The following is a 16,317-nucleotide window of genomic DNA, read 5'->3' as shown; positions in this document are numbered from 1 at the left end:
TGTGTGTGTGTGTGTGTGTATTTTTTTAATTGCTGAAATTTCCTATTGTTTCCTAAAGGGTTTGAGACTGGTGACCGTGAAGTACAGTCACGATGCCTATGTTACAGACCACACATGTCAGCCACGGGGCTGGGGAGACGCCCTGGGTGGGGTGCTTGCTGTGTAAGCATAAGGAGCTGCATGCAAAGGGCCAGACCCAACGGTGCACACCTGTAACCCCAGCACTGAGGGGCAAGGACAAGAAGATTCACTGGAGCTCAAATGGCTCTGGGTTCACCTAAAGGCCCTGTTTCAGGAAAAAAGCAAAAAAAAGGTGGAAAGATAGAGGGAGATACGTGACATCAGTCTCCGGCCTCCGCACTTCCATGCACACCTGCACATGCACACTAACATGTATTCACATGCACACATACCACATACATGCGTGCGCGCGCACACACACACACACACACACACACACACAAATAGCCAAGCATGGCAGCACACGTGTGTAACCCCAGTGCCCCAGAGGCTGAGGGGATCCGGCAGGAAGGGTGCAAGTTCAAGGCTGTCTTGTGCTGCATAGGGAGACCCTGGCTCAAAACACCAAAGACAGAAACCACGCAACAAAAATAACCCGTGCACACTGATTCTGCAAGTCAGCTATAGTTTTCCAGTAGAGCCGTAAATATAAGTTTCTGAAGCTGGAGAAAGAGAAAGGACCCTGGGGTTTATAACTCTTGCTGTTTGACAGAAGGACATGTATCTTTTGTTTGAAGAAATGTATTCTCCTGCTTCTGTATTTTTAAAGGAAATCTGTCCCATGGACAATCTTTTTGTTTGTTTGTTTGTTTGTTTGTTTTGTTTTTTGAGGTAGGGTCTCACTCTAGTCCAGGCTGACAGGGAATTCACTCTGGAGTCTCAGGCTGGCCTCGAACTCACGGCGATCCTCCTCCCTCTGCCTCCCAAGTGCTGGGATCAAAGGTGTGCGCCACCACGCCCGGCTGCATGGACGCTCTTAAGCAGTGTACTTCTCTAGTTGCTTCTTTGTTTGCTGGTGTGTTGTTGTTGTTGTTTCTTAACCAACTAAATTACAAGTTCCTTAGGACAAACTCCATTTACTGTACTATTTTTGTCCTGCCTCTGCCTAGAAAACATGCATTTACTATGATTAAAATGATGAACCAAACAAGAGTTGCCCCCAGCCACATGTCTTGTTGCTGCCACACTTCAGACACTGGTCTCTGAGTAGATGGAAGATCGTCGGCACTGCGGTCACCAGCCTCAGCAGGTTCTTCTGGTGGCCCCTCCCGGAGTGTCGCGTCTCCATGGGTCACGCCACTTTTCCTGCTCTCTGTTGTCTTGAAGTCCATAATTTCCAGCTGAGTGCCTAGTAAAGACTTAACATTTTGCCAGGTGTGGTAGTGCACGCCTTCAATCCCAGCACACCAGAGGTAGAGGTAGGAGGATCGCCGTGAGTTCAAGGCCACCCTGAGACTCCAGAGTGAATTCCAGGTCAGCCTGGGCCAGAGTGAGACCCTCCCTCGAAAAACCGAAAAAAAAAAAGAATTAGAATTTTGTCTCAACTTCTGTTTTATGAAAGTCGGCTTTTTCAAAATAGGGGCCTATACCTTTTTCTTCCTCTCAGGACAGGTTATCAAGGCTTGGGACATCGGGGTGGCAACCATGAAGAGAGGAGAGATCTGCCATTTGCTGTGCAAACCAGAGTACGCCTATGGCTCGGCTGGCAGCCTCCCCAAGATTCCCTCGAATGCAACACTCTTTTTTGAGGCAAGTGTGTGTGTGAGAGAGAGAGAGGGAAGGGCGGGGAGAGGGAGAGGTGGCGATGCCCTGTGGCCACACTGTTGGGACTTGGAGCTGAACTTGCTGTTGAGTCAGGCCCAACTTATTTACTATGGAGCTTGGCTGCTTGAATTGTTTCCCACATATGGGGGGGGGGGGGACAGGGGGGAGAGGGCTTGCCAGAGCTGTCTTAGAAGCGTGTCTCTGGCCCAAAATAGCATATCCAAATAAACAAAAGGCACAGATTTAGAAGTCAGGTTCTGGTCAGCGGTGGCGAATGTTTAAATATACCTGTTTCAGGTTGTAAGTTATAGAGGTTCTGAATGTCTGTGTTATGAGTGATGATCAGGTATTCGTCCTCTATTGGGTTAATTACACAGACTCGATAAACTCTATTTTAAGAACTATCCTAATCTTTTGTCGGTTGTAGGCCAGATTGCTAGGATTTACTCTCATATTTTTAGATGAGAACTTCCTAAATCTGGGGTGGCAATGTGGTGGCCCCAGAGTCAGACAAAATAGTGACACGGCAGCTCCCTGCAGCTCTGGCCTCCTGCCCACAAGGCAGCTTCCTCGTGTTTCCTGTCTGTCTTTGCACCACAGCCCCTCCGGATGTACTCCTAGACATTATCATTACGAAGTACAGTGTTCTTTTTTCCTACTTTCCTAATAACTAAGCTGCACAGATAAAGACTTTTTTCTTTTGAGGCAGGGTCTCACTCTAGCCCAGGCTGACCTGGAATTCACCATGTAGTCTCAGGGTAGCCTCGAACTCACAGCAACCCTCTTACCTCTGCCTCCCTAGTGCTGGGATTAAAGATGTGTGCCACCATGCCCGGCTTTGAAGACGTATTAGTTTAAAAAAAAAAAAACACTTCATTTTATCAAATGATGGGAGCATCCGTTACCTTTGACTTTGCAGATGTTAAATTGTTTGGCTGTGATCTCTTCTCAGTTAATCTTCTTCGTTTCTAGATCGAGCTCCTTGATTTCAAAGGAGAAGATTTATTTGACGATTCAGGCATCATCCGTAGAATCAAAAGGAAAGGAGAGGGATACTCCAACCCCAACGAAGGAGCGACTGTGGAGAGTGAGTACTGCCTCAAGGGAGTGAGTCCTTTGCAGCTGGGCTCCACTTGGGAATGAGTTGAAGATTTCACTTTTTAAAAATCTGTTAGCCAGGCATGGTGGCGCACGCCTTTAATCACAGCACTCAGGAGGCAGAGGGAAGAGGATCACTGTGAGTTCAAGGCCTCCCTGAGACTCCATAGTGAATGCCAGGTCAGCCTGAGCTCGAGTGAGACCCTGCCTCAGGGAAAAAAAAATCTGTTTATGGAAATGCACAAATTGAAGATATGTCAAAAATAAATTTAGATGCAACATTTATTTAATAAGTTCATACAGTAAATATTATTTAACATGTGTGCCAGGCACTTTGGCAGCATCCAAAAATTCAACATACAGAAAAGTCAGCCACATCCTCCAAGGAACTCCCTATCTTTAGAGCTACCCCTTGGGTTGCCAACAATGAATGGTATTAGCCGTCCTGTGTGTTTATTCATTTACTTCTCACAGTGACCTTACAAGATGAGGTCAGTTATCCCCAAGTGAGAAAAGAGAGTTCAGTGACGGTAAATGAATTGCCCAAGATGAAAGCGTTATTCAACACAGCGTTAGGCTGCAACCCCCTTGGGCCTGTGGAGCCGTCTCCCTCGTGGTAGGACACTAAGCTGTTCGTCATTCTGGCCGTGGGGGTGCCGTGTCCTTCCATATCGGGAGCCTGGGATCAAGGTGTGCGTTGCCAGTGCCTGACTCAGCGTGGAGCTGTCTTCCTCTGCTGCGTGGGAGTGAGGACACCTCTGAGGGCTGAGATAACTGAGTCCTGTTCCCTCCCAGGGCACACTGTGTGCCACCGTGCATGCGAGTTGACACTCTCCCTCTCACTCAGCACTTGCACACACACACACACCCCCGCACACACACACACACACACGCACTGAAGTACTTGAGGACTAGGCAATTGCTTCTCAATATCAACTACACGCCTGACACACGTTTGATGTTCAGGAAAGCTTTCTATGTTACGAAGGTTTGGAAGGCACTGATACTGAACTGAAATCCTCCATTAAGAAAAAAAAAAAAAAAAAAAGAAATCCCTAAACAAGAGCATGAACTATTACTACTAAAATTAAAAATCCAGGCTGGAGACATGACTTAGCGGTTAAGGCATTTGCTTGCGAAGCCAAACGACCCAGGATCCACGTCAGCCTGATGCATGAGGGTGCGTGCATCCGGAGTTCGCTTGCAGTGGCTGGAGACCCTGGCTTGCCCATTCTCTCTCTGTCCTTCTTCTCTCTAGCTCTCTCTGCTTGCAAATAAATAAATAAAATTAAAAATAAAAATAAACAATCCAGGACTGGGGAGGCGGCTCAGCAGGTAAGAGCGCTCGTCACACAGGCATGAGGCATAAAGGCCTCGGTCCGCAGCACTCATGCACACCTGTGACCCTAGCCCTGTGAAGAGCAGAGACCAGAGACGCCCTGGGGCTCGCCGGTCAGCAAGTCTAACTGAAGATGGCGGCTCTGGCTTCAGTGAAAGACTGTCTCAGGATCACATAGGATGAGCGATACAGAGAGCATTCAAGTCTCCTTCAGCCTTCACATGCTCATGGGCGCACACTCTTCTGCACACATCTGTACACTCATACTGCACACACATGCTAAAGAGGGGAAGGCATAATTAAAACAGTTAACTTGAATAACTGAGTTTACTACTTTCAATTTTGTATATGCTACTTTGGACCCATATTTTATCTCAAAAGTCTAAAAAGTTAGCTCAAATTTAGTAATCTTTTTAAAAAATATATTTTATCTTTATTTACTTATTTATTTGACAGAGAAAGAGGGAGAGAGAATGGGCGTGCCACGGCCTCCAGCCACTGCAAACGAACTCCAGACACGTGCGCCCCCTTTGTGCATCTGGCTAACGTGGGTCCTGGGGAATCAAACCTGGGTCCTCTGGCTTTGTAGGCAAATGCCTTAACCACTAAGCCATCCCTCCAGCCCCATCTTTATTTATTGGAAGTAGTTAAATATGACAGCTGTGATGTTGTGTCACTCATGATAAGACTGAGGATGAAGAAAAGCTAAGATAGGGCTGGAGAGATGGCTCTGTGGGCTTTAAGGGCACTTGCTTGCAAAGCTTGCCAGCCCAGGTTCAATTCCGCAGTGCCCATGCACAGCATGGCGCATGCTTCTGGAATTCATTTGCAATGTCAAGGTCCCTTGTGCACCCATGTTTTCTTTCTCTTCTCTTCCCTCTCTCTCTCTCTCTCTTTCATGCAAATAAATGAATAAGTAAATGAATTTTTAAAAGAAGTGCAGAGACGTATGATGCCCTAGGGTGGGAGATGGGGCCCTAGGCGGAGCTCTAACCTCGACTGGCTCTAACCAGACTGCGTTGAGTTTTAGCTGCCTCCGGGCTAGTGAGGCAGGATCAGATTGCTTAGTTTTTAAAGGTTCTGCTAGCCCTAAAAATCCATGATGGAAAATTCAGGCTATATACCAAAACTTTTTTCGTTGGTAGAGGAACTCCCCAAGATTCAACAATTTATCATATGTATGTATAATACATATGCTTAACAAGAACAGTTTGGTCAACTAAACCCAAAGAAAAACCTTTTCCCACTTACAGATACCACCACAAAACTTGGAACGGGCTGAGCTAATCTTGGTTTTAATGATATATTCAGTAGGAGTCATTTTTAAATTGTATTTATTTATTTATTTGAGAAAGAGAGAGGGGAGAGAAGAGGGAGAGGGGAAAATGAGCACACCAGGCCCTCCAGCCACTGCACACGAACTCCAGACACAGGCACCACCTTGTGCATCTGGCTTACAAGGGTCCTGGAGAATCGAACCTGGGTCCTTTGGCTTTGCAGTTAAGTGCCTTAACCACTAAGCCATCTCTCCAGCCCATTTTTTTTTTTTGTAACATTTTGTTTTGAAATAATTTCAAAATAACAGAAAAATTGAGCCAGGCATGATGGCGCACACCTTTATTCCCAGCACTGAGGAGACAAGGTAGGAGGATCACTGTAAGTTCAAAGCCTCCCTGAGACTGTGTAGTGAGTTCCAGGTCAGTCTGGGCTAGAGTGAGACCCTACCTTGAAAAAAAAACAAAAAGGAAAAAAACCCACAAAAGTTGATAAACTGTTACAGAATACTCCCTGATAGATTTCACTCAGCCTTCCATATTGTTAAGATCTCACCTAACCTCCTGACATTTATCAACCCCAGGAAATCAACATTGGTGCAATGCTATTAGCTGCTCTGTTGCTCCTTGTTGGACGGTGCTGGTTAGCACAGTGATGCCCTTTCTAGCCAAGGGTCAATTTTAGACTCCAAGACTGTATTTAATTGTAAATTCTCTATTTTTTTCCAATGAATGACAGGTATTCAGATTTCATTTTTTTAAATAACATCTTATCTATTTTATTTATTTATTTATTTATTTATTTATTTATTTATTTATTTATTTAAGAGAGAGAGAGAAAATAGACATGCCAAGGCCTCTAGCTGCTGCAAATGAACCCTAGACACATGCACCCCTTTGTGTATCTGGCTTACATGGGTCATTGGGAATTGAACCTGGTTCCTTTGGCTTTGCACACAAGTACCTTAACCACTAAGCAGTCTCTCCAGCCCAGTTTTTATTTTTTATGACAGACTGAAAACAACTGGCCATTTTTTTTAAAGATCCCTCAGTTCCTGTTTGGTGTTTTGGGTGACTTGGTTGAGGTTGTGTTTTTTTATTTTGTTTTGTTTTTGGTTTTTGGGGTTTTTTTTGTTGTTGTTTTTAGAGGTAGGGTTTCACTCTAGTTCACCCTGACCTGGAACTCACTATGTATTCTTAGGGTGGCCTCAAACTCACTGCAATCCTCCTACCTCGGCCTCCCGAGTGCTGGGATTAAAGGCATGTGCCACCACACCCGGCGAGGTTATGCTTTTTTCTATATTTGTTGTATTTTGGTTTTTTGGCTTTTCAAGGTAGGGTTTCTAGCCCAGGCTGACCTGGGATTCACTATGTAGTTTCAGGGTGGCCTTGAACTCACAGTGATCCTCCTATCTCTGCCTCCCAAGTACTGGGATTAAAGGCGCGCACCACCACGCCCAGCACAAGACATGCTTTTTTGAAAGCGTGTTAGGTGCTTTTTCAAGTCCTCTTTTCTTTGTTGTCAAAGGGTGCTGATGGCTGAGGTGCAGGCACCGGCGCTTCTCCTCGGTCACGTTGCCCTTGGTAACTACTAAGTATCTCATTAGGAGAACTACGACGTCTTCCTTTCCCTCGGCGCGTTCGCACGCTCACTGGGCTCTCCGCGAGTTGCCGGCTGTCACCTCCACCTGCAGCGAGGAAGAGCCAGCCCTGCGCCCCTCTCTACGCACCCACTCCGTGGTTTCATCACCGTGCACCCACGGATGGCTGTTTCCTGCTCTGAGTTACTTGTCGTTGCTGTTCTTGATTTCTCTCTCAGATCGTCCCAGATTTTCTACTGGAAACTTCATGGCGCTTGCGCTCTTGCAGAACACCCTCGCCGATCTCTGTTGTTTTAGGAAGGATGGTTATTGCTTCTGTTTTGTCTTCCTTTCTGGCGCCATGAGATGCTCCAGGCACATCTTTGATTATTATTATTATTGACAACTTCCATAAGTGTGGACAATGACCCATGGTAATGCCCTCCCTCCCGTCTTTCCCCTTTGAAACTCCACTCTCCATCATATACGCCCCCTCCTCTCATTTAGTCTGTTTTATTTTGATGTCATCATCTTTTCCATCTATTATGAAGGTCTTGTGTAGGTAGTGTCAGGCAGTGTGAGGTCATGGATATCCAGGCCATTTTGTGTCTGGAGGAGCACATTGTAAGGAGTCCTACCCTTCCTTTGGCTCTTACATTCTTTCTGCCACCTCTCCCACAATGGACTCTGTGCCTCAGAAGATTTGATGGAGATGTTTCAGTGCCAAACACTCTGTCACTTCTTCTCAGCACCATGACGCCCAGGCACATCATAAAATCCACCACCCCAGGCCTACAACCATCCATTTCTCCAAGGTGCCCTGGTTCCTTCTATTGGAAAAAGCATTTACACAGTGAGAGCTGGGTGATAGGTGTGCTGGTGTGGCAGATGCCACTGCTTCCAGAACGTCTTAGCGGGCAGAGCTAGGAAACATGAGCCTCAACAAATATACACTTATCTGCATCTGCTTCCCTATCACTCCTCACGCACGGTACAACCCATGCGTTTGTGCCCACAGCTCTGGCTCAGACCACAGCGCTGCTCTTTTGAATTGTGACTCACATCCTATGAAAAACACATTTCCTAAAGGGAAAGTATTTGTGTATGAACAGTTCCTTTTGTCTTTAGCCTTATAACATATATTCAAAACATTCCACTTTCATTCCAGTGTGGTTATGGCGCTCATTTGCGTTAGTTTAGTTCCTTTATTGTGTGTGTGTGTATGTGTGTGCACACCCCACACATCTTTGGAGGTCACAGTCGTCTGTGCTCCTCTCACTGTTGCAAACCAGTCTGGCCCATGAGCAGCTTTATGTGGGTAGTTTGGGGATTGAACCTGGCCAAGAATCTTTGCATGCAGCTCCCTCACCTAACCAGACGGGGCTTTGAGCTCGAGACTGGTCTGGGCCGCAGCGAGTTCCAGGTCAGCCTGGGCTAGAATGAGGCCCTGCCTCGAAAGAAAGAAAGAGAGAAAGAGAGAGGGAAGGAGGGCAGGCAATAAAAACTAAGAAATCCCAGGGTAGAGAGGTGACTCAGCGATTAAGGCACTTGCCTGCCAAGCCTGACGACGTGGATTTGACTCCCCGGTGCCCACATTCAGCCCGATACACAGAGTGGCACATGCATCTGGAGTTCGTTTGCAACAACTAGAGCCCCCGCTGTGCCCATCCTCTCAATCTCTCTCTCTCTGTCCCTCCAAATAAACAAATAAATGAATAACTTTTTTAAACTAAGAAATCTCAAAAGTTAACCCCAACACACGCATGATTTTTAGAAGGCAAACTGTACTAAGCACACATCAGTGTTTCCTCCTTGGTGGCTGAGTTTAGAATTCTTTCCCTCTCTGGGAATTTTGTTGTTTTGTTTTGTTTTGTTTTTAAAGCAACCAGCCCTGTTATAGAAAGTGCAGTTAGCACTTTCAGTTCAAACCTGTCTGCCAGATTTTGGGGGATGTGGGGATGTATTGCCCCAGTATAAACAAGCCCAGTTACCTTTGGGGTGAGTTTTCTTTTTTCATTTTCTTTTAAGGTAGAGTCTTACTCTAGCCCAGGCTGATCCTCCTACCTCCACCTTCTAAATTCTGAAATTACAGATGTGTACCACCACGTCTGTCTTCAGGTGAGTTTTGATCTTACCTGAGCTGAGCTGTGGGGCTTTGCCTTTGATGCCCAGTGGCTCCTCTCAGCTGGTCTGGTGCCCTCCGTCTGCAACAGAGCCCCTGGCACTGGTGTGCATGAGGAGAGCGGGCTGCGGAAACCTCTCAGCAGCCCCCACGCCACCCCATTGTCTTGCACTTCAGGCTCCTCATGTAGTTATTTGTTTTTTGTTTTGTTTTGTTTGTCGACGTAGGGTCTCACTCTAGCCCAAGCTGACCTGGAATTCACCATGTAGTCTCAGCGTGGCCTCGAACTCACAGTGATCCTCCTACCTCTCTGCCTCCCGACTGCTGGGATTAAAGGCGTGCGCCACCACGCCCAGCTCCAGGCTCTTTAGAATGTGCCAGTCTGGTGTGAGCGGGGAGAGTCCCTTTCCAGAAGGTTTCTGGTGCTCTTGCCGGCTGAGGTGGGGCAGTTACTGCATGTCCTTTGTAGAAAGGAGCAGATGTCCATGTGCGTTTCTTTGGGTTTGGTGTTTGGGGACTAATTATTTTTGAGCCCATTTTTCAGTAAAGGGTAGCATACTATGGCTGTAATTTTTAAGGCTATAATTTAATAATCCTGTATGTAGTTTTAGCATTTCCTATTTCCAAATACTTAGGACAGTGACAAGTCTTTTGTCTCTCATTCCCAAATATGGGAATTTTGGACATATTTTTACTTTTCCTCCCAAAGCATGCTCTGTTTTTCTGGAACAGATTAGTTTTATAGAAATGTATGTTTAGGGCTGGAGAGATGGCTTAGCGGTTAAGCGCTTGCCTGTGAAGCCTAAGGACCCCGGTTCGAGGCTCGCTTCCCCAGGTCCCACGTTAGCCAGATGCATAAGGGGGCACATGCGTCTGGAGTTCGTTTGCAGAGGCTGGAAGCCCTGGCGCGCCCATTCTCTCTCTCTCTCTCTCTCTCTGTCTTTCTCTCTGTGTCTGTCGCTCTCAAATAAATAAAATTAAAAAAAAAAAAAAAAGAAATGTATGTTTAGCTCGGCATGGTGGTGCACACCTTTAATCACAGCACTCGGGAGACAGAGGAAGGAGGATCACAGTGAGTTCGAGGCCACCCTGAGACTCCATAGTGAATTCCAGGTCAGCCTGGGCTACAGTGAAAACCCTACCTCGAAAAACCAAAACAGGAATAAAGAAGTGTGTTTTTATTTAAGCACATTGTTTATTTATATTTATGTATAGCTCTCTGAGGGAGGAGGGCAGAGGCTGCTCAAAGGTGGTCCTTGTGGTTGAAGTCTCTCAGCCCTCACCAGCTCACCTCTCTGTGTGCCTTTCTCCTTTGTTGCACTAATGACGTTTGAGCCAAGGGCCTTGTGCAGATTCTGTCACTTGGCTATATCCCAGCCTCTTTCTGCTTTTCATCTGAGACAGGGACTCACTAAGTTGCCCAGGCTAGCCTTGCACTCAGCCATCCCCCTGCTTCGGTAGCGGGGGTTACAGGCCTGGACCACCAAGCCTGGTGGCCTTTTCTTTGGAGGCGTCCATGTTCCGGGATCCGAAACCACATTCAAAGCCTGGAAGTGAATGGCAAGTGTGGCGAGCCGCTCGCTGCCTGTCGCGCGCTGTTTCAGAACCCGGCGCCTCCGCCTTTTCTCTAACGCTAGAGTGAGGGCTGGGCTCGGGACAGGCGGGCTCTGGAAGTTACGGACGTGGCTGTGGACGCTTGCCGTTATTGCCTGATACTTTTATTTGGGCAACTTTTTTACAACCTTGAGTATCAGTCCTGCCATCTGTAAAATGCGTGTTGGACTCTTGAGTCCATTTTTTCCTGCCTCTGTAATGTCTATATAATTTCTTTTGCAGTCTTTAAGGGGTTTAAAGAAAGAAGTCCTTGGCTCCACATTTCCCACATCTAATTCTTGATTAATTTGTCTTTAATGGCAGGCTCTATTTTAACTTCATATACTATATTTGTTAATATTTATTTATTTATGTATTTGAAAAGAGGGAAAGAGATGGGGAGAGGGAGAGAGAATGGATTATGGGCATGTCGAGACCTCCAGCCATTGCAAATGAACTCCAGATGCATGTGCCACCTTGTGTACCTGGCTATACTTGGGTGCTGGGGAATTGAACCCAAGTCCTTAGACTTTTCAGGGAAGTGCCTTAACCTCTAAGCCATCTCTCCAGCCCTTAACTTTATACATTATTAATAATAAATTAGATTTTGCCAGGTTTTTGCTTTCTTGAAGAGTAACATGGGCTGAATCAACAGACTCTTACTAATACCAAAGTACAATCTTTTGCCTCCTCTTCATAATTTGCCTCCCATGGAAGACAGGATTTGCATTAGTTTCGCCAGATTTATTCTTTCTCAAAGCAGTCCTGGTTTTTGCTCTATCAGAATCCTCATGGTTGCAAACCAGTTGCAGGTTCTGTTCCTCTGTGCCATTTCTTGTGTCAAGTGAGATGACGATCTTGTAATTCTTACTCAGCACTGTCCTTGTCGTATTACAAAGAAAGTCACTGTGTTCTGAGGCTCTCTAATTGGCATTACTGCGATGACTGATACTGTGTCATCATGCTTCAGCCTAATTGCCAGGAGTGGTTACACTGCCGCTTACTCTCAGCTGTCCTAGAGAACGCTGCCGCACTGCAGGAGAGCCGTGAGCCGCCCCAGCTCCTCGCTTCTCACGTCGCTTGTCGGCAGCACCGGTGGTGGGAAGCTGGCCGGCCGCGCGGGGTTCTGTGCCCGCACACCTCAGAGCAGTTCAGATGTGAGCGTCCCACGGAGCCATCTGCAAACTCACACGGGAGAGTCTCCTTTGCCTCTTGCACTAACCCACCTAAATGACGGGCGCTGAGCCTAGGAGCAGCTTTCAAAACAGAGGAAAGATTCAGTAACGGTTGCTGGAAAATGGCAGAACATGAGAAGTGGATCTAAACCTGATAACCTGCTCAGAACCTGGAATCAGGGCTGGTCATTTCTGGCCCATCCAGAACCTAGATCCCAATCAGGATCTCTAGGTGGCCTTCTTCATTTCCAGAAGGAACGTGGACAAGAGCTCTGCTTTCCTTCCTTCCCTTAAGTTCTAGCTATAACCTAGTAAAATCTATTTAAACTTAAAAAAAAAAAATGGGGGCTGGAGAGATGGCTTAGCAGTTAAGGTGTTTACCTGTGAAGCCAAAGGACTCAGGTTCAATTCTCCAGGACCCATGTAAGCCAGATGCATAAGGGGCACATGTGTCTGGAGTTTGTTTGCAGTGGCTAGAGGCCCTAGCACGCCCATTCTCTCTCTGTCTGCCTCTCTTCTCTCTTTCTGCTTGCGCTAAATAAATAAAAATTTTAAAAAGTGGGTCAGAAAATCTCTGGAATATATAGCTAGAACTGAACTGACAGAAACTAGCTTTGGCAAACCCAACCACAAACAGGTGTGGAGACCTCTGTGGAGGCACATGCCGTTCTCCTCAGCAAACCCGGGCAGAACTCCAAGCTCACGGTCACTGGTGCTGGGGAGCCCGAACCGGCTATGGGGCAATCGCAGGGTTGTTGTAAACAATGCGGGACCACAGCCCAGGGAGCCTGCACTGCAGGAGGAAATTTCTCCCCTGAAGCCCAAGGAAGATTATCTGGGAGCTTTTAAAAATCCGACCTGCAAATTAAAGTCTCAGAAGACAGACCTGTAGATGCCAGTGTTTGTTTGTTTGTTTTTTAACTGCCCAGTGGTTCTAGCTCCCCAGGATCTCACTGCTTGTGACTTTGCCCCAGAGCTCAGGCCCTTGCCCAGAACCCAGCAGGGTGGGCCCTGGAGACTTCAGGTGCCAGGACTTCACTGGAGGGTGAGAACTTGAAGGATCACTGGGGTGGAGAGCTCTCCACAATAGTAAATACTGCTGAAGGTCCTGTCCCTGAGGGAATCTTTCCCGTGAATCAGCAGGATGGCGAAGTGTCCTCAACTTCCTGTGTGCCCCGTGTTCAGCGCACCGTAAGTGATTAGTGAATACTTACATTCCTCGTAGGCACCGCACTCTGCTGGGAAAAGGTCAGTCGTGATTGCGTATTTAACTACTTAGCACAATAGCGCCAGGTAACTAATCATTTGATCATCTGAATCCTTCCTTTATAGTATGTCCAAACAATGGGACTGGCGAGGTGGCTCGGCACTTCAAGGCACTTGCTTGTAAAGCCTGCAGCCTGAACTCAGTTAGTTCCCCACTCCCCACCTAAAGCCAGTGCACAAAGCGCTCCTTGCACCTGGAGTTCATCTGCTGCAGCAAGAGGTCCTGGTGTGCCCATTCATATTCATTCATTCATTCTCTCCTTACAAATAAACAAAGATTTTTAAAAAGAATGGCAAGCTTGGCAATCAGTAAGAGACTCTGGCTCAAATAAGAATGGGCAGAGCCGGGTGTGGTGGCACACGCCTTTAAGCTCAGCACTTGGGAGGCATAAGTAGGAGGATCGCCGTGAGTTAGAGGCCACCTTGAGACTACGTAGTGAATTCCAGGTCAGCCTGGGCTAGAGTGAGACCCTGCCTTGAAAAAGAAGAGGAAAGAAAAAGGAAGGGGGAAAATGATAAGAATGGTCCGAAGAAGAGAAGATCAGGGCACCCACACTCAGCTCACAAGCACATCCCATTGCCGGCAAGCACATGGGGCGCTGCGTGGGCACACACACGCCGCACACACGCGAACAAGGGAAGGGGCTGGGAAAACGGCTCCAAGGTTAAGAGCACTTGCCACTTAAGCATAAGGGCCTCTTGGGCCAGAGACTGCCAAGTGTGACTCCTTAGGCCACCGTGTGAACAGCTGGGCATGCAGGTGGCAGTAACACAGGGAGACCCAGGCCTAGTGAGGGTGAAGAGGAGTGTCCGTGAGTGCTCAGCGCTGAGGAGACACGTCCGTCCCCGCCGGGCAGGCAGCGCTGTGGAGGCGGCGGCAGAAGTAATGTTCGTGCTGCTGTCACCACCGGACGGACAGAAGCTTCTCTTTGGAAAAGGCAGTAGATAATGAGACTCAAAATTCATCAAGGTGCTGAGAATAAGAGGCTGTTGGGAGCTCATCACAAAATGAGACATCTTTTCTCACGCCCTGCAAAACAGGGAACATTGTTGAAGGGGGTCTTGGGTTCGATTCCCCAGTACCCAGGTAAAGCCAGATGCACAAAGTGGCGCATGCATCTGGAGTTCATTTGCAGTGGCTGGAAGCCCTGGTGTGCCCAATCTCTCCCTCTCTCCCTCTCCCTCTCCCTCTCTCTCTCTCTCTTCCTCTCTCCCTCTCCCTCTCTCCCTCTCTCCCTCTCCCTCTCCCTCTCCCTCTCCCTCTCTCTCCCTCTCCCTCTCCCTCTCTCTCCCTCTCCCTCTCCCTCTCCCTCTCTCTCTCCCTCTCCCTCTCTCTCCCTCCCTCTCTCTCTCCCTCTCTCCCTCTCTCTCTCCCTCTCTCCCTCTCTCTCTCCCTCTCCCTCTCCCTCTCCCTCTCTCTCCCTCTCCCTCTCCCTCTCCCTCTCTCCCTCCCTCTCTCTCTCTCCCTCCCTCCCTCCCCCAGCAACCCCTGCCATGCTTTCAAATAATTTTTTTTTTAATTTAAGCACTGGAAAACAGATTTAAAAAGAAAAATTCCTATAAGTTATTGAAAATTACCACCCTTCCTTAAATCCCTGTTTGAGATTAGTCATTAAGTAAATGTTTTCTGGTCCTGAACTGTGTGCTGGGCAGTGATATACAAAAGAAGTGTAGGACATTAGTTTGGCCTGCCAGGAATTTTACTCCAACTTTGACAGCTGTGTGGAGTCACTAAATGTTTTCTTATACAGGGCTCTAAACACTAACTGCGGGAACATAATCTCACTGACATTCACCATGTTCACCTCTGCGTCCACATTTAATATTTCATATAGTCCTCTCGCACGGCAGCCGCCCTGGTGTGGGAACGAGCGAACGCTGGCGTATATGAAAGCTTTAACTTAGTGCGTCATTGGTATTTAACTTATTTTTGAGCATGCTAGCTAAAGTGTCCTACTAGTGAGCTACACCTCTTAGCCCCTGAGTTCCTTTTTTAAAAAAAAAATATGGTATATTTAGGTTTGGTTTTGGTTTTGGTGATGAAGGCCCCTCTAGCTCCGCTTGCCTCGTCAAGGAATTGCTAAGGTCCTGCTCGCTTGCATGGCCTGCCCTGTGAGACAGGAGACTCAGAGACGCCCGTTTCACGTGAATCAGGCAGCAGAGAAACCTTTGCCGAGTGGGAATGACCTGTCGCAACCTGGTTTTCTGTGACCAGATGACCAGTCTTTTCTAGTAGTATTGCCATTACAACATTCCCATTCAGATCCCCATGACCCAGTAATTGTTTGGGGAATGAGTGCAAAGCTATCAGACACCAGCTACTATAATTAGCAAAAGGAAAAACAGACTTACCAAAGCTAATGTCTTTAAGCTGAGCATTTATAGCACTTTTTTTTAAAGTTATGCAGCCTCTTTTTTTTTTTGGTTTTGCTTCCTAAAATACAGATGATACAGTTTGAGGGTTCTTGAATTCCAGTTCTTGTTGCTGCTGTGCACTCTTTCCTTTCTCCCCCTATTTTAATCGGAGTACAAATTGCTGTCAGCACATCGAGTTCATGTGCCAGCCACATTCAGAACAGGGTGTTCTGTGCTCAAAACAGAATTGCTCTAGGGCAGGAAGAGAGCAGTAAGCCAACGCTCCAGCTTAAATGATGTTTCGCAGGGGACGGGGCTCACTTGATGTGGTTACACTGGGATTGCGCAGCTAAGCTTGGGTAACATTGGTCTGACTTTTGGGGGTTTGTTGGCGTCCTTCCCACCCCACCCCCCTTTAAGTTACATGGACTTGAAGTCAAGAGAAAATGCTGTCTCTTTTTAACTTGTTTATTTCTTTCTCTACCAAAAAAAGTCCTAAGTAGAAGCATCCTGTATGCACTTTTACTCACTTTGGGCACGTCATAGATTATTCACTTCCCGTAAATCATGCTGGCTGAGATCAGCCACAGACCTCTTGAGCCCCAGCGGCTGCGCTCCCCAGTGAGTCACAATGGTTATTATTAAATATTTATTAAATGAGGATTTGCACTAAGATACACGATCAGAAGCAACCACAGGTCTTCCACAGCCAGAGCCTCTATGGTTTCCT

At 47.1% G+C, this 16,317-nt stretch overlaps 1 protein-coding gene across 2 annotated transcripts in view; it reads left to right on the top strand.

The window, feature by feature from the left end:
• Fkbp5 (FKBP prolyl isomerase 5) overlaps positions 1 to 16,317 on the top strand; it is a 105,011-nt gene that overhangs the window by 66,466 nt on the left and 22,228 nt on the right. For both annotated transcript variants that reach the window (XM_045157181.1, XM_045157180.1), the window contains 2 exons: positions 1,628 to 1,770; positions 2,758 to 2,872. In XM_045157181.1, the coding sequence (XP_045013116.1) occupies positions 1,628 to 1,770; positions 2,758 to 2,872 (258 nt within the window). The remainder of the gene's footprint in view (positions 1 to 1,627; positions 1,771 to 2,757; positions 2,873 to 16,317) is intronic.

This window comes from Jaculus jaculus, chromosome 8, assembly GCF_020740685.1.
Source record: "Jaculus jaculus isolate mJacJac1 chromosome 8, mJacJac1.mat.Y.cur, whole genome shotgun sequence".
NCBI classification, from domain to species: domain Eukaryota; kingdom Metazoa; phylum Chordata; class Mammalia; order Rodentia; family Dipodidae; genus Jaculus; species Jaculus jaculus.
The sequence above is the reverse complement of the archived record's forward strand: the minus strand, read 5'-3'. Positions and strand labels throughout refer to the sequence as shown.